This window comes from Panthera uncia, chromosome C2, assembly GCF_023721935.1.
Source record: "Panthera uncia isolate 11264 chromosome C2, Puncia_PCG_1.0, whole genome shotgun sequence".
Classification (NCBI taxonomy): Eukaryota; Metazoa; Chordata; class Mammalia; order Carnivora; family Felidae; genus Panthera; species Panthera uncia.
Window position 1 is genome coordinate 93,435,295 of NC_064810.1, and position 19,018 is coordinate 93,454,312.

The 19,018-nt window shown below is 40.6% G+C and overlaps 2 protein-coding genes across 3 annotated transcripts in view; one reads left to right on the top strand and one right to left on the bottom strand.

Moving 5' to 3' along the window:
* SKIL (SKI like proto-oncogene) overlaps positions 1–13,082 on the bottom strand; it is a 29,667-nt gene extending 16,585 nt beyond the window's left edge. The window contains exons 1-2 of one of the 2 annotated variants that reach the window (XM_049629613.1): positions 12,830–13,082; positions 9,469–11,250 (exon numbers count right to left, since the gene is read on the bottom strand). In XM_049629613.1, coding sequence (XP_049485570.1) covers positions 9,469–10,566 — 1,098 coding nt within the window. In that variant the 5' untranslated portion in view covers positions 10,567–11,250; positions 12,830–13,082. Of the gene's footprint in view, positions 1–9,468; positions 11,251–12,811 lie in introns of both variants that reach the window. The other variant, XM_049629614.1, reaches the window with a different exon arrangement.
* LOC125921606 (basic proline-rich protein-like) lies at positions 12,083–13,803 on the top strand. Its single transcript, XM_049629200.1, has 2 exons — positions 12,083–13,143; positions 13,344–13,803. The coding sequence occupies exons 1-2, from the start codon at positions 12,083–12,085 to the stop codon at positions 13,801–13,803; spliced, it is 1,521 nt and encodes a 506-aa protein (XP_049485157.1).
* Positions 13,804–19,018: the final 5,215 nt, after the last annotated feature.

A 19,018-nucleotide genomic window follows, 5' to 3' on the forward strand; every position in this document is an offset into this window, starting at 1 on the left:
TTAATTCCCAGGGTGGCCTTTTATCGGGTTACTGTGCTACCATGAAACTGAGAAAGAAGATAGTCTCTTTCACATTCAATATCCTTCTACTCCATGAAGTACCAGAAAGCCCAACAGTCTCTGGGGTGTATTTTTAGAAATCAGACCTACAAATTAAATAATACAAATGATGGGGAAATATACAACGCTAACCATGATAAAATGTTGGGATTTGATTTTATCTAACATGTGGTAAGCCATAAACACATTTATAACAACTTATCCTAACTGTGTGTTAAAAACAATTAAGAAAAGCACATATTATACAACAGAACATTCACAGGCATGCCAGATTTTCTCATCTATTCTGCATTTGTGTCAACATACAAATTAGGTCTTCAAAAAAAGAACAATGTAATTAAATGGCACAGCAGTGTTGCTACTACTGATCAGGAATAAAAATTAGATACCAAGATATGAGCACGTATTACCTCTTATCTCACTTTTCAAGGTGGGAAGAATTTACTTGGTGTTTTTAAACATCAGAATAGAATTCATTACATTACTTGGCAAAGGAGAGAAGTAGATCACTTAGTATCTTAAGTTAGAGCCCTAAACATTTTTAAATGCTTTTATCGCCCAACTTCCCCACCGTTATCTACCGCGAAATGAACAGATGGCATCCTCATCTGAAACACAGGAAAATTTTCAGACATATTATTTCATTCTTTCTCTAAGTCATAAAACAACAAATAACATCTATGAAAGCAAAATTAAAACAATCCCAAAATGTACACAAGAGTAAATTTTAAATAAATAAAAATTAGGAAATGTTTTATAAAAATTTCTCTAAATTTCAACTTACTGTGTTATATACACATGATCCTTTAATAATCACATTTCCTAATAAAGAACTATTGTGTTTTTGGTAGTACAATGCTTTTTAGTCTCACAATGACAAATAATTTAGAGAACTTGATTTCATTTACAAAAAAAAAAACAAAAAACAATAAACATTTTAGTCACCACTTTCTGGATACAAAAGCAATCCTACCCACTCGGCGCTATTCACATATAAACATTCCAATTTATACTTTAAAAAAAAAAATCGCAACACTTTACAATTCCTAGACTTATCTCCAATAATAAACTTTACTTTTAGATGATACTCTAGTTTTTATAGTAGCAGATTAATATTATGACCCTTAATTAAATCCAAATGACAAATATTGATGAACTAAAGAAATCCAGATAATATCCTCAACATATACTGGTAGGATTTCCAAAGTCTCTCCAAAAATTACATTAAAATTTTTTTTAATATGTGGAAAAATTATTTTTAAAAACAGAATTTAGAAAGAGCTATAAGAGGTAAATTTTTAGATTGTGGTATTTATTCCTAAAACAGTATGCATACAAAGGACTAGCAGATTGGTAAATTTAACAGACTATTCTAATGATGTGCTTACACAAGAAATAAAAGATAATGTATATTAAATATACATTACTTTGTACAAGCCCAACATAAATCACTAGCAACCTTACTAAACACATGACTGAATACACAGCTAAGCAATAACTCCTTAGGAATAAAGTGGATATACCTGTCAGGGCCTTTTTGCTGTGTTATTATAATACTAAGGCATTCAAGTGGTCAATAAATGATTTCAGAAGGACACAAAGACACCCTACCACACAGCTGCCAACAACTCTTACTGAAAGAAACTGAATCTCTCACTGAAGGATCAAGTTTCCTCAGTACTTCCAACATGTTGTGAATGAGCGTTTCAACAACTGAAAGAGGAATAGTGTTACAAGGTAGCAAATAGCTACTTAAGAGATTTTAAGGCTCAATCTTGTGCCTCACTTCATTGTAATTATTAGAATTAATCAACCTAATGCAAAACTGAAACAATATGATCTAAGCACCTCCACTAAATTACCAAAACCAGATAGATCTTCTGGAGATATAGCAATGTCTGCTGCTCCCCCACACTGAAAGATACCACCTATTTCACAAAGCCAATTTTAAGTTTAAATAAGTGCTCAAAGATGCTCACAGGAAAAGCAAAGGCTCACGTTTTTATAATGTGCAACTATTATCTTAAATCCTTTATGGAAATAAAGCCATGTGAAGTTAGTAGTTTGATACCACTCCCTTCACAATGTGAAGGAAAAGGAGCAAACTGATATAAGTCCTGTTAAGTTCCTACTTCTAAAATAATAAAAAAATAATAATAATAAGTTTATTTATTTAAGTAATCTCTACACCCAATGTGGGGTGCGAACCCACGACCCTGAGATCAAGAGTCATGTGTTCCTCCGATTTGAGCCAGCCAGACACCCCTAAAAATAAAAATTTTTATACTGCAATTTTACAGAGACCAATTCATTTAATATGACAATAACTTATCAATCTCCATGTCACATACATCTTTTCACTAAAATATCTGTATAAATCTAAGGTTTTGCTTTTCCAGCCCATTTCAACATATATGCTTTTTCAAAAAATGTTTATTTTTTTTTTAATTTTTTTTTAACGTTTATTTATTTTTGAGACAGAGAGAGACAGAGCATGAACGGGGGAGGGTCAGAGAGAGGGAGACACAGAATCTGAAACAGGCTCCAGGCTCTGAGCTGTCAGCACAGAGCCCGACATGGGGCTCGAACTCAGGGACCGTGAGATCATGACCTGAGCCGAAGTCTCAGCCACTTAACCGACTGAGCCACCCAGGCGCCCCAAAAAATGTTTATTTTTGAGAGAGAGAGAGAGAGAGAGAGAGAGAGAGAGAGAATGAATGGGGGAGGGGCAGAGAGAGAAGGGGACAGAGGATCCAAAGCAGGCTCCAAGCTGACAGCAGTGAGCCCAATGTAGTGCTGGAAGAACCCACAAACCCACAAACCATAAGATCATGACCTGAGCCAAAGTCGGTCGCTCAACCTACTGAGCCACCCAGGGGCCCCCCAGCATATGTGCTTTTTAAAAAAATTATGATGGTGCCTTCCCCACTCATGGTCTGTCACTTAAAAATAAGTAAACATTAATAAAAAATTTTTTTAATTATGATCTCTGTGGCGCCTGGGTGTCTCAGTTGGTTAAGCGTCCAATTTTCTCTCAGGTCATGATGTCGTAGTTCATGGGTTCCAGCCTGGCGTGGGGCTCTGTGCTGACAGCTCAGAGCCTGGGGCCCGCTTCAGATTCTGTCTCCCTCTCTCTGCCTCTCCCTCACTCGCACTGTGTCTCTTTCTCTCTCAAAAATAAACATTAAAAAAAATAAAAATAAAAAATTATGATCTCAGATCATTTTGGCCTTCAATTAATGTATGTTGAGAATATCAAAATGAAGATTAATTTTTTTATGTAGATTAATTTTACTATATGCAATGTAGTCTATTTTTTATTTTACTCTACTTCATTTTTTTAATGTCGGTGACCCACTAAATTGATTTCATAACCCTCCTGGCCCCCAACTGGGGTTCTCAAGAGATAAGCCCAAATGCCCCAAGGCATCCACTGTATGCAATGAATTAACTTCACTTCAAAGCTTTGAGAATGGTAGTATACACCATCTTTGGAAGAAATGATGAAACCATCACTCAGATCATTTTCTGTAGGGCTTAAATCTCCTTTCTTGAAACCCCAGATGAAAAGGGCTGTGTGAGTGACAAACTGCAATTTGAAAAACCTTGCTCTAAGTGAACGATCCTAGAATTGGTCCACAAGTATTATTTCAACAACTAGTCTTGTATTAATAATAACACTTGTGGGGCGCCTGGGTGGCGCAGTCGGTTAGGCGTCCGGCTTCAGCCAGGTCACGATCTCGCGGTCCGTGAGTTCGAGCCCCGCGTCGGGCTCTGGGCTGATGGCTCGGAGCCTGGAGCCTATTTCCGATTCTGTGTCTCCCTCTCTCTCTGCCCCTCCCCCGTTCATGCTCTGTCTCTCTCTGTCCCAAAAATAAATAAAAAAAAAATAAAAAAAAATAAAAAAAAATAATAACACTTGTGCACTGGCCATTTGCACAGATTTACAAAGGATTACATGTGTAAGGGAATAAACTCCAGTGTTAATTATCATCTATGTTGAAATTATGAATTACGAAATTTTGTTTTCTTCTTTGCACTTGTTTAGGATTTACTACAGTGGGCCTATATTGCTTTCATAACCACACCAAAAAACAACAACAACAAAAACACTTTTAATATGGAATAAAAGCCCTAGTGTTACCAAAATGATCTTTAGTGAGCCTCTAAACTTTCATATTCCTTGTCCCCATAAGATAAACAAAATACGCACTTTTAGGGCTATTTGAAATCTCAAAACAAATTCAATACCACAAGTAAAAACAAAATGCTGCTCTGCTTTAAAACTAAGCCTCTTTTTCTCCTCAAAAATCACTGGTAACTTTATAGGGCTAGTTAAGACTCTTCATTCAGTTATTCAAACCTTTATTAAACATCTACCACATTCTAGATTCAAAAACTAGAAGATAAAGTCCTGCCCTAAGGAGCCTCCATTTAGTCTTTATGTACATATTTCTGTGACCCACTTCTAAGTCTAGAAATCAGTATGAGTTTTAAAGTAATTTATATCTTTCTATTCATTCCTTTTTCTGCCTAGCATGGTACTGTAATACTTAATTTAGTGAATGAAGCAAGCTTCACCTTAAGAAAAGATTTAGAATTTAATTATATATCTTCTTTTTGCTTTTCACAGTCTAATAAAATCCTTAAGTTATTTTAAGTTTATGAACCCTCATTAGACCAAAATTCTGCATGTGGACAGAATAGTTTCCAGTCATTACTAAAGCTATTCCCAAACTAGTTCTATCTCTTTACTTGAACAAAATGAGTTTTGCTCCACACTTTCCTTTCCCAGAATACTAAAGGAATTGAAATTAACCCAATTCTTGATTACTTCCTTGTTCTCCCAGTGGCATAAATTATAATGTATGCATAGCTATGAGAACACTGCTGGCTGCCTACACAGTGATTCAAGTATACCCTTTTTCTTCTTCCTTGAAGTTTCTTAATTTTTTCCCATTTATCAGATCAAAAAGAATAAAGTTGTAACTTATCACCAGCCTTTTTAAAAATGTTAATACTTATAAATGTTTTACCATTTTTTTAATGGTAAAAACGAATATAGGCTCTGTATTTCCTAAACCATAAGGGGGCACTATTCCCAAAGCCATTCTAAAGATTTCATTGAAATGTCCTTATAATTCTTACAATAGACCTGTTTTGTATGTTCTTCTTGCATACTTCATTTTTAGTAAGTAAACAAAATATCCAACTAGTATAACAGCTGTGTACAAATAACTAAGAGTGGGATACATTTGAACCCATTACTCAGTTATCTCATTTGTGTTAGAAATGTCTTCACATAATTCCAGGTAAGTCAAGAAGATGTTTGCGGAAAGGAAAAGTCCCCAAATACATATTAGTAAATGTTTTAATAATAGTTTGAAGTACGATCCTACATTTCTAGACTCTTCCAAAATGCTCTGGCTTCCATTCTCTCACTCAACAGTTTATTTGCAAATCACAGGTGTTTATTTACAGATCAAACCATTATTTTACCCAAAAACTCCAAACATTCTAAAATATAATGCAGTGTGTTGTTCTTCAAAAATGTATTCAGTTTAAAAAAAGATTTCATTGACTGCCTCTGATGCACCAAGCACTAAACTACATTCTGGGAAAACAGGAAAAAGGGTCTCTAAACTCATGAAGTCAATTATTAATTTCAGAAAAGTAGACAAAAATATTCATACTCGTCGTGCATATGAACACAAATACTTCATCTGATTCTAACCTTACCCCCACTTGATCAAAATTTATGTTAATCGCAAAATACAAACTATATCACTGATGTAACAAATTACCACCAAATTGGCCACAATTATTACTGAAACACATTTTGTCTCAACACTACTCTTTGTAGTTGCCCATTTTCTCTAGTGTATTTCCTTACCTTATTGGACTAAGAAATGCACTTCCTAAACAGAAAAAAAAAGTTTACAAGATAGAATTTTTTTTGTACTATTATTATTCCAATGACTTCTACAAAAATGAGGAACTGAAAGGAAAATGCAAAACTAAAAATAGTAAAATGTTTAACAGGCTTTAAAAAAAAAAGTTTAAATTGATATCTTTAGGTCATTTATGTGCATCATAATCTATTTTTTTCCTAAGCAGAGTAAATACCATATTATTATTTACCTAAGAGTAGTCAATTCTGAATGTTAAAAAATCTACATTTTAAATGTTTTTTTTTTTTTTTAACATAAGGGCATACACCATCTCTAACTTAAAGATTTTCTGTCACATTTTGTAAGAGTAAAGAACCACCTATCACTACAAGTGGGCTTTTCCAATGTGCTTGAAAATAATCTTAAACATCACCCTTCAAATTTTATTTACAAATGATCAATTTGCTTAGCAACCTTTTTTCCATAGACAAAAATGTAAGAGCAACTAAATCAGAATTAGATCAAATAAATAATACAACAGCCATATTTCTAAAAAAAAGCGTAAAAAGTTCAGGCGATACAAAGAAATAAATTGCTTAAGAACATCATTTTACAAAGCCACCTAGGCAGATCTAAAACCAGTTGTATTTCTTGTCCTGACCTGAGTAAGAAAGGCTTCAAAATATACCGTTAGTTTCTACACAGAGCCAGTTCTTCACTTAGAACACTGACCTTATACCACTTACTTCTCCCATCTAAATATAGCTACTAACTATGCAAATTAAATGGAGCTATTAGTTATGCAAATAGTTAGGTGATCATTACTAATATAATTTCCAACCTTGGAAATAACAGTTGCTACATTTCAAACAATTGCCTTTTGAGTTTCATAATTTTGGTTTTTAAATCTAAAACAATACTTTAACTAAATTAACAATGTATAAACGTATTGAACTACGTTAGTATTCACATTAAACATAAGGTTCTTTACATAAAATATTAATATATTTAGTTTACTCTTCTATGTAAAAAAAAAAAAAAGAAAAGAAAGCCTGTATTGACTTCTTCAAATGAGCTTCCTCTGGGTCTATTTGGTTTGTTTGGCAACCAACTCACTGACTCACAGGAGATAATAAAAAACGTTCCCCAGTCAAGGATATCTCCTAGCACCCCCTCCCTGTTAAGGACCTTAGTATAAAATTCAAGTTAACACAGAGTTTACGAACCATTACACTAAGGAAAATTGATAAGAAGTTAATGTTTCTCAAAATTCAGTAGTAGTTTGTACTACAAAGTTTGCTTTAGGGAAAAGCAGTGAAAATTACTAGACTTCAAGTCAGAAGAACTGCATTCAGCTCCTCATTCTACCACCCAGCAGTTATACAACCAGAACATGTGACCCATCTGGGACTGGTTTCTCATCTAAGAAACCTTGTTCACAGACCTTCAAAAAAGTCTTCAGGACTAAATTTTCAAAATATGGAGTGATAAGCATAATAAAACAACCACTCAAGTATGTATTACATGTGAACCCAAAAGTCTTCTTTCTTAAAGATTTCATTGCTGGAAATTTTCTTAAATTCCCTTACATTGCTTACAATTCACATAAAATTGCAAACAATACCAAAATGAAACCAAAAACATTATAGTAAATCCTGCAAAAAGATAACAGCCAAAAGGTGAGGGAAAAAAATCTCACACCTTCCCCCCCAAAAAAAATGAATTCAAATTAATCATTTCTGAGACAATAAAGGACTACATTCAGATGAAGAACGGTTTCAATTTTACTTAAACCCTAGCACATATAGTTTCAGTTAAGTAAATTCATCACCTTTTTCTTTCTAATCTTTATCATGGTTCTCAGATGTTTTTGTTCACAAATACAGAAGAGGAACTTCAGGCAAAGGAGTTTATCCCAAAAACGCTTATGTCAGAGCAATGAAGACTGGAGTAAGAATATCTAGCAAATAATGTGGTCACCTATGGACACGTAAGGGTAGGGCTCTAATTAGCATTGAGCAAGATATCATAAATATCAAAAGGAGCATTCCACATTTTGAGAATATAGATCATCTCCAAGCACAAGCTTCAGCATGGGACCAATCCAGCTGTAAGCAAGTCCAGTAATTTGAGAAGTGGCTTGAAGTCAATCCTGCTTCAAAATCAGTCAATAACTGCACATGAACAATATAAACTTATCTAGTAGCCACAGGCAAGGAATTTCAGAGTGCTGACCCTTTGGAAGCAGCAAGTAGCAAACTACCCTGAATTAAGAGTCTAAAATTATCTTCTTGAGCTTCAGAAGCAAATCACAGTTTTAAAACTCAACTGTAACTAAATTTCCCTCAAAACCTTAAAGGTGCCATAATAAGGCACACGACACCAAAATCTCAGATTCAAGCCCAAGCTCTAATGTTGCTGTGAATAAGCTGCGGTCATTTAATACGCTTCACTCATTTCTTCTGTGAAGTAGAAAAGGTAGAGATTATTTCAAGAAATAAAAACTAATAGTGGAAAACTTAGATTCTTAAGATGAAACATGGCCAATCTTTCATTGTACAACTCAAATAAAATTATATACGTGAAACTGCTCAAAAACAATGCTTGCCACAATGTGTTAAACAGTGCTAGCTATTATACTAACTTTAATCAAGTAAAAAATATATTTAACAACCAAATCAACAAGCTGGATATTTAATAACCCAAATCTTGTTTATTACCCAGGCATTCAGGCTCTCAGAATGAAGACCTTAGTTTAGCCTAGCAGATATTGCAGTGGGAAAAATAATAAGATCTCTTTGCTGACAGGTTTTTATATTAGTATTTATTTAGCCTAAAATAATCTATTTATTCTAGCTGTCACAATTTTTTTAAGTTATTTCTTTCTTTTAAAAAAACCTCTTACCAGAATCACAAATTCTTCCGATAAACCTGTTTTTTCCATTTATTCCGAATATTGATCAAACCTGAATATCCAGGGATAAAAACAACGTCAGAAATCCTAGATCTACCTTGGAAAAATGCTGTTTGAAGCCCACAACCAGAATTGTTTTGGCCAGCCATTGTACCATTTGCAAATGGAAATAACACCAAAGTGTAAATTATCTGGAGTCCTAGGACAACAACAGATCTAGTCATCAAAATGCAGGATGTGTGAAAAAGAAAGAGATCATGACTTGACAAAGAAGCCCCAAATCCTCCACACCCTGTCTATATAATCTTGGGAAAGCCACTTGATCTGAGCCTCATTCTCTTTATCTGTAGAATGGGAATAATCCTACTTCTTGCACTAGGCTGTTTGAAAGATCAAATGAACACACACACAGGAAAGCGCTTTATAGCCTAAAACGTGTGATACAAACATAACACATTACAAAGACCAGTATTTTTTGTTGTTGCATGAGCAGTAACAGTTTCTTAACATCGCACAGGTTAAGTAAGTCTAAATATAGACTTCTGATTTCAAAGTAAACCAGTGCCATTATTTAAAATTACTATTAAAAAAAAAAAAACTTGCCTTAGATTGAGTCCTTTTTCCATTTCTCATGCTAAATTTCTCCTTCATTTCTTCTAATATTATCTTCAGTTTCTTTTCTTCAGGTGTCCCTAAGTATTTCTGGTTCACATGAAGATAGCAATGCCATTTGGCTGACTCAAAGCCCCAGTGGCAAGTCCTTTTGTCAGGTGATCTGTGAGAATGCATCACAAATGTCTGGGGCGCAAACATTCCACAGCACTCCAGACATTGAATACATGGAGCATCAGGCTGAACATAAAACTGGGGTGCAAACAGACCCTGACATTTGCCCAAGCATTCATGTTCCACTTCAAAGGCACTGCCAGTTTCCTTTAACTGGGCCAATGAGTTTTTAGCAGGAAGTACACTACCATTTTGAGGAAAAGTGCGTGGCCGCAATAAAGCATTACATAGTCTTTGTGCATCAGTTAATGTGATCAACCCACAGGATGGGGCATTGAATGGAAGTATTCCCAGGACCTTTAAGATATGAAGCTGGTCTGAAGTACACCGTGAACAATAGATGTACAATTCGTCACACACCGTATTTATTTGCTGGAGTGAAAATTCTCGGAGAACAGAATTTAAGACTTGAGGCAAACAGAGTCTCTTTTCTCCTCCAACCTGAAAACAAGAAATAGACTCCCCTTCCAACACAGTCTGTGTGAGTTCTGTGGAGCTATCAGAAGGGATGAACAGTGGACCAGGAAGAACCTGAGGAGATGGAAGAGGCAGAAATACAGTGGGTGACATGCTTTCTTGGGAATACCGAGCAGAAAATGCTGCTGGTCCACCCAGAGAGCTCTGACTACTTAAATGAAATTGTGCCAAAGTGTGTTTCAAACTGGGATTTAAATGTAAAGGTTCTGGCACAGAGGCACAGGTTCGCTTGACGTGCTCCCCATCGGTTTCCATTGGCACTTCATAGTCCTCCAAGTGTTCCTTCTTTACTGTTGGCATCTTGTTCATCATCATTTTTCCATTTGCAGAAACGTCTGTCATCATTTTTTTCACTGGGGGGCCACAATCATCTCCCATCCCATTCAGTTTTTTATTTGAGCCCTGAACCAAGGAAAAATTTGTCTGTAGATTTTCCATTGCTAAAAACTGTGGTGTTAAATAAGTAAGTCTGAGACTTGCATTGTTATTTAGTCACTCATTCCAAGAGAGAAGCAATGTATATCAATACTTATAGTAGCTTACTCTCACAGAAAACTTAAATTTCCAAAGAGAAATCTCCCTAAATTACTCAAGAGATTTTAGTTTTATTTGGTTCTGCTTATACTCTAGTATAATTTCACTGCTAGTGCTATAAAATGTCTTTTGTCCCTAATAATAAAGAATATAATTTTGAGAGGCACACCTCTGAGGAAGCCTTTTTTCTTAACTCTTCAAATAGACGCATTAAAATAAACTTATCAATTCTCTCAACTCGGAATGTCCAGATTCAGTGCAATGGTTTGGTCTGGTTTGGAGCAAAACATGTGAAAAGTTTATGCAATTACTTGTGTCATAAAACCTAGACACAAATATAAATCAAAATGTTGCACCCAAATTTAGTTTTTGGCACCAAGGACACCAAAAAAAGGAAAAGAAAACAGTATCTTCTCTAAAAGTGATGATCTGTTGGTCTGTGTTGACCAACTGAAGGTTTGTAGAAATCCTCAAAAACAGTAAGAAGAGCCTCTGACTCCACTTGAACTTCTACAGTTAAAAATGATATCTAAAGAAAAATTGCCCAGTTATCTTCATGGATTACTGTTCATTCTTCTTTTAATTAATCTGGAAGAGAAGAGCAGTGAGGGAGAGTTATACTTGAATTTGCTCAGAGGCCAAAGGGTCAGTTTGAAACTAGTTTCTTAATCTTACACTGAGTTCACTTTACCAAAGGTGACACCTGAGCGATTTCTTTAAATCTAACACCAGTTAACTAGAAGAACTTCATTTAAACAGGAAAATAATTTGTAGAACGGGTAAAGGGAGCAATAACATCCCTGAAAAGGGAATAGAAGAACCTTAAATAGATCATCTCACTTAAAACTAAGTACCAGAGTCTTTCCCAGTTATGCCATTTGAACTATAATAATCCATTACTTCATCTCTTAATTTTAAAAAATGCCAGTTTCATCCAAAAAAATCAGATACGTGCTAGCATATCTACCATATGTACCTAACTTACAATTTTAAGGGCATTAATTCACCCAGTGTACGCTATTTTTTCTGGAATGACTGTAGGCAAAAATTAACTTTCCCTTTAAAAGGTTAGTGAATTTGCTTGATGGAAGCCAAAAGCTATAGACTCCACTCCTGGGAATCTCCATCCTTAACAAGACTAATTCCGGACAAAAAACACAAGGCAGACAGACCTCACAAAGAATGCAAATGGAGGAAGAGGAGAAAAGAAAAGATTCTTCTTCCACTTCCTTCTTGAGAGGACACCCAAAAGAAATCCAATAAATAAAAATGTTTGCCTCCCAAACTCTCAGCAATGTCCCTTAAAAGAGACCCAAAGGGTTACGGACCCAGGCCACTAACCAATGTTCTGACTTTCGCCCACCACAGAAACACCTCAGCCAACGCAGACCGAGAAAGAGGGCAGGAGGCATGACCTACAATGGGGGAGCCCCCCCAAACTCTGAAATCCTCGGCCCACGCAAATCCACCCACCCATCACAAACCCGAGGGGGAGGGCGGAGTGGCGGACAGGGGAGCCGGGACGCCTTGGGCTGCGCAAGGGGAGAGTGGGAAGTGGAAAAAGAGGAGTCCCCCAACCCCCACCCACGGTCTCGGGACAACCCCAAGTGCCCTCCCAATACTGCCCCACTGCGGGGGCCGCGGGGAGGACTGTGGAAATCCACGCCCGTACCCTCGCCCCAGGAAGTTCTCGGGTGTTACCCCAGCACCCCTAAGGCTGCACCTCCCCCGCCTCCCCGGGGCCAGAAAGGAGAAGGGTCTGCGGGCGGGTGGGGCGCCTAGCCGGGATCTCCGCGCCGCCGGGCGCCGACAGACGCCCGGGGCATCCCCGAGGAGCGCAGACTGGCGGCTGGGGAAGGGTGGGGGGAGTGACGGGCGTCCGGGTCTCCGGGGTCCCGACGGCTCCGGTCAAGTGCAGCGCCCTTCCAGCCTAGGGTCAGCGAGGCTTGATCCGCCGTGGGACACCCGCCCTGCGCCCCCCGTGGCCCCGACCCCACCCGGGACCCGCGCATCCGGACCCCCGACTTCGGCCTCCGCGCCCGAGGTAGCTCGACGAGCTTTGTTAACTCCCCACTATCCACGGCACCGCCGTCGGGCTGCCCCAAGGCCGCGCGCCCCTTGCCGCCCGCCGCGCCCGCCGCGTCCTCACCACGAGCCGGGGCCGCACCTGTGCCAGCCGCCGCCGCTCGCCCGCTCCCTTCGGCTGTGCCGGCGCCGCTCCGAACCCCACACACATCGCTACACACAGCCCTCTGACGTCACCGAGCCCTCGGCCCGCCCACGTCACTGCGGAGACACACGGCTTCCCGCAGACGCCGCCGCCGTCTCCGGCCGCCCGGGGGAGAGCGAGGGCGGCGGGGAGGGGGAGGGGAAGGGAACGGAGCCAGCGGCGGCACCGCGCGCGCGGGCCCGCCGGCGTCGCTGCCACCGCCCCCTCGCGACTCCCAGCCCCTCGGGGACGCGCGCGCCGTCTGGCCTATTGTGGCTCCTCGGGGCTCCCCCCTCGCCCCGTCGCCTCGCGCACGCCCCTCCCCCCCCCCCAGGCGCGCGCCCGGCACTCCTGGCCTCGCGCGCCGTCTGGGCGGCTGGCGCACGGCGCTGTCTGCGGTGCACCCGGCGCAGACAGGATGTTCCCTCCCCGCCCCACCCCCACTGCCGCCCTCCCTCCTTCCTTCCTCGAGTCGCCCAGCCGGCTGTCTGGGGCCGCCACCGCCCCGCCCCCGCCCCACCCGCTGCTCTGTGGTGACGGGCCAGACCCGGGGGCGCCCTGGCCGCTCCGCTGCCGCGCGACTGGGAGAGAGGGGGCAGGGCGGCCGCGCGGTGCACTGTGCGCGACCCCAGCAGCCGGCAGGGCGGAGGCAGGGCCCGCCCGGCAGAGCGCCGCCGCCCGAGGTCAGGCACGGGCGACCCTCCCCCCGCGAGGCTGCAGCTGGGCCGCCCCGCCCCGGAGGCAGCCGGGTGGCGGCCGCCCTGCAGCGCCCCCAGTGTGGGCCCCGCTCCCCGGGGCGCGCCGGGGCTGCCCCCCGCCCCCACGGGGCCTCCCGCCCGCAGGCCGCCCTGCCAGCTGCCTGCGCTCCGCCCCACCTCGGCGGCCCCCGCCTTGCCGGGGCGGCCTCCGCCCAGACGCCTTCCCCGGGCTGACCTCCATCCGCCATCCGGCCAGGCTGGAGGGCTGGCCAAAGTTCCGGCAAAACCGAGAGAAAACATTTTTGTCCCTACTTCTCAGCCTCTCTCCTCCCACCCTTTCTCCTCACTAGGTTGCTCCCTCGGTTCCAAAAGGGAGCTAGAAATTACAGGTTTCTACAGTGTTTACTTAAGGCCTTTTATTATTTGGTTTTTGTTTCAGAGGGGAACAGGAGATAAGACGAGGAAAGGTACGACGTACGAGCTTTCGGCTTTGACCCTCAGGGGCGAGCAGAATGGTCTTCCTGGTCAGTGTTCCCAGGGTAGCCAATTAGCATATTGAACTCTGCCGAGTTGCTCTGTCATATTTCGAAACACTAAGAAATCCCCTTTTCTCCACCCCGGTGCTAGATCAGGAACTGAAATAGTCCTCCAAGTCGCACTGCACAGAATTTAGAGGACTGGAGCTTAGTCTCTTCCCCCCCCCCCCCCCCCCCCCCCCCCCCCCCCCGCTCCTTTTCGCCCATTTTTGTCCAATTTCTCCTGGTTTTACTGCTTGGAGGTCTCTCCTACGGGGTCCACATTTGGAGCTGGCCGACTGGGAACAGTCCTGTGCTCATAGATTTTTACCCCCTCTTTTACTCGCAGAAGGCCTACCAAAGGCTCACAAGCCTCTTATTCCCCCCACTCCCAAGTTCCCGTCCTGACGCCCCCATCGTCGTGCTCCAGGGTCGTGCCCTCTCGCCCCCCCCCACCTTCCCCTTCTTCTTGACTGCCTCCTTTGCTGAACATGAATAATTCCGCAGCACTTCCCATCTGTTATTGCCATAGAGACAGAAGCTCGGCAAAGATAATGATGTTCTGTGCAGAGCCAGTGGGGGGAGAACAGCATCTGTGAGTCTGGGGGATAGATTTTCTAACCGGGAGAATATTTAGAAGGCCCGGCTGCAGATACAGTGTGGAAGACTGGACAGTCCTGAGACTTGGCATCCAGTCAACCCTTGGCACCTGGCTCATGTCTCTCCAGAGGAAACAATTTTTGGAAACCAAAATGACAGATTTTTTAAAAAGTGATTCCAAACTGCAATTAATGATACATGTTTAGTACTCATTTTATCAGCCATAAAAATAATTACTTGCTAGCATGTCCAAAGACCTAAGAACCAAAATAAATTGGACAGTAAATAGACTTTTGAGAAATCACACGCATTATCCCCGCCACTGTTCTTTTGATTTGCTTTCCCCGGGAATCTGTTTTTTGAGGGAAGGATCTTTTGTGCCTCTTATTTTATGTACAATGGTTTGAGAAATAGTGACAGGCAAATGTAGCTAGAACCAATCAAGCTTTGAGGGCATTTTTTTTTCATTATTCATCAAAGTACAAAACGTATCAAATTAAAATTCACTTTGCCCTTGAATTCCCAAGGTCTCAGCCTCCAAGGTACAGGTTTGAACACAAGTTAAACTAAGCAGAGTACATTTACATGATGCAGATGGGGAGGCTCATTCTAAGCCAGATTTTTGCAGGCCTACTTAAACATTTTCAGAAATTATCAGTAAAACTGATTGCATAACATGAAAAAAAAACACTGAAGCAAATGAGAATGGTTCTTTATCTCAGAAACAGAATTAAATGGACACAGAGAATACAATCCTTGGAAAAAATAAGCACTGTGAGGTCATGAATGTCGTACTTCCCACATACGGATGGTCTTAATCAGTGTTGAAAAGCCATCTCGAGTATTGGTTAGTAAATAGCTTTTAGGCAGGTTTTGAATGGCCTCCTACCGCATCTTGTTGGCTGCCAGCAGGAGCTGAGCAAGACCAGTGTGAGAGGTGTGCCTTCGTGCATGTAAGAAATTCCAAATGATTGGAGGGGAGGAGGAGCCTACTCGTTGTCTCATCTTCCATCAAGCAGTACAGCTACAAGATCTAAGCTAACTGGTACCAGATGGTCTAGAATTTCTTCTTCATTAGTTATGGCCCTCTGGTAATAATAGAAATCAAGAATTTAGGGGTTATAAATTCAAAGACTAATTCTGACCTGTGACCTGATAAATGGTTTGGGGCAAATGCTTTCCTCTGTGTCTCCATTTACCCAACTATTGATAATGACCTACCAATATTAATTATGAAGAATACAGAAAGGAAAAGGATACAAAAAGGTAAAGTGCAAACACTCAATGTAAATTAATTTTATTTTTATGAAGAAGGGGCGAGAAAGGTCAAATAAGTGTTCATCAGGCACACAGACTCAGGCTTGTGTTTTTGTTTATACTCCCTAGTGCTCTTTTCTAAGGGAGAAAAACCAACTGTAGCTTGATGGTTCTAATGCCTCTTCTCCCCTCTTCCTTGATCTTCAACAAAAAAGCTTGTTTGAAATATTTTTTTGCAGCAAATTAAATGCTACAAGTCCCTTCAGTTTTATAAAAGAATCTCAACTATTTCCTTTTCCATCTCATTTTTTTCTGTAGCTTTTTACTTATTTCTACTCGTCTGAATTGTGACAATGATGATTATCTTTAACTTCCTCCCAGCACTCTAATCTTTTTCTTACCTACCATACCCCCACCCCTCAGTACCCTTTAAGCACCATATTAGTTTAATGTTACTGTCCCTGCTGGTACAAAGTTCCCCTCACTGACTAGGTTTTCTCCTCCAGGCTCCTTTCTCCTCTTATCTGCCAAATCAATACTATATCTTCAAGATCCTAATCCCCATTTTCATGCCTTAAATAAGATGGAAACCAGATGCTTAAAAACTATTAACCTCTTCTTCCTGAATACTGTTACACAACACTTCTTTTTTTCAGGTTTTAACTTGGGCTCTGTGAAATTGAAAGCGAAGTAAGAGGAGGAATGCAAAAAGGAATAGCCAGAAAGGGCAAAACAGAGAAAGATCATGCTAGAAATGTTTGAATGTTCAGTGTTTAAATTGCAACCATCTCTAAAATCAATGTAACAGACACATTAAATGTATTTCATTGTCAATTCTAGGAATTTCATGGGTGTTTAGAAAGTTTGGCAAAGCTTGACTTACTACAAATCAGAGAACTTTTCTCTTTTGCAGAAAAAAAAAAGTCATAATGAGCCCTATGATATTGCCGCTTAAGCTATGATTTGAAACCCGCAAGGTGAGAGGTGTTGTCTAATTGTAGTACTAGACTTTAAGTAGCTCAAAGTGCTTCACACTTTCCTATGAGATACATACAAGAAATTCTCTTTTTAACAAAAGAGAAGTTGAGGCAGAGTTTAAGTTATGAGCCAAACCACTTTGCTGATCAGTGGCAGAACAAAATGCATCTGACCCACCCACATCAGTGGAGTTTCCATTCTTCGTTTTCTCACTCTTCTTGGTGCTCACTTTCATAAGCTATAAGGACTGATTCAAAATAGCCAAAAAAGACCAAATATTGAAACTTACAGGGTAGGTAGCAATGTACCAAGCATTGGGGAATATTTATCACAACCCACAATTACACTTACCTTACTATGGGCAACGCTCTCTGATAGTCTATTCTCCTTTATTCTGTTTCTTTTTATTTCAGTTCACTACTAATGCATGCAACCTACAGTTTAAGAAACAATGCATTAAAGAATAATAATCAATATTAACATTTATATAGTATTTACTATTGCTAGGCTCTGTTCTAAGTATTTTATGTATAGCTCATTTAATCTTCAAAACAACCTTATGGGACAGTGGCTATTATTATCCACATCTTACAGATGAAGAAACTAGCACAGGGTTGTGCTCAAGATTATACAGCTAGGCAGATCCTTCCATTCAAATTGTGAAAAAGACTATACATGATACTGAAATCTGAATCTTATGTAAGCTCAATCTGGATATAAAAAATAGGATTAAGGTTTATGTTACATGATTTGAGGGTCAATAAAGATTCTATCACCCCCACTGCCTTTCTGACATAGTGTTTGAGATTCCCATGATATATTATTTTCATTAGTATCCAGGTTAAACTGCAAATGTATTACATGGAAAAGAATAAACATTATTACTATTAATCTCTAATTATTATTATTATATAATTAATCTCACAACAATGTTCTCAAGTTAGGCAATATTACCCCCACTTATCAGATGAGAAAACTGATATTCTGGGTTTATCTGAAATCTTGGCTATGGTTTGCTGTCTCTATCAGATTCATTGGTCACCAAGCAGAATCCCTTTATAATGGTATACAGGGAAACTTTGATTAGAGGAGGATGTAGAAACAGAATGTATTCATGGTATAGCTCAGGGAGGGAAAGCTCAGGTAAAGGACCAAAGCAGGGAGCACTGGGCCACCAATTGTAGTGGCCTCCCATAGGGTTGGCTGTCTAGCTCTGTGTCTTTTCCTGGCTCATGTCCCACTCTCTGAACCACATGGCCACAACAGCAGGTCTTTGTGAAGCTTCCCTGCAATCATAGCCAACTGGACCAGGAACAGACACCTAGGCCAATGAACATCTTCCCAGAGGTGTTTGGAATGGGCGCGGAAAGAGTCTAGCCTCAGCCTGCCTGGTGTATTGAATGGAGAAAATATAAACTCTGGAGCTTTTGGGGGTCATACTTGCTGTATCACAGAGTGGAAAAGAAGTGTAAGCCAATCTGCCTGGAGAAACCCAAATGAGGCAGGTGTAAAGAGAAGAGCAGATAGAGTGTTGATAAGACTCAAGTCTTAGGTTCCGGTTTGTTCCCATGCTGAGCTGTACTCCTGTCCTTGGACGCTCCTGCAAACTTGAACTGAATCCCCTTTATTTTGCTTGAGCTCATCAGAGTAGATTTCTGTTACTTGCAACCAAAAGAGTCAGAAAAAAGTGGAAGGATGGAGTAGTGGCAGAAAGAGCTACCCACTTCAATTTTACACTTCACTGGACTTGGTTTTAACTGGCAAATTGTGCTATACTTAGATTCCTCAAGGAAAGAAAAAAAGAAGGAAAGGAAAGGAAAGGGAAAGAAAGAAAGAAAGAAAGAAAGAAAGAAAGAAAGAAAGAAAGAAAAAGAAAGAAAGGTTAAAAACACCCCACCTTTTTTTGCCTTTGGCATATAAAATATTTAAAGAGGGGCACCTGGGTGGCTCTCGGTTAAGCCTACGACTTCGGCTCAGGTCATGATCCTACAGTTCGTGGGTTCGAGCCCCGCATCAAGCTCTGTGCTGACAGCTCAGAGCCTGGAGCCTGTTTCGGATTCTGTGTCTTCCTCTCTCTCTCTGACCCTCCCCCATTCATG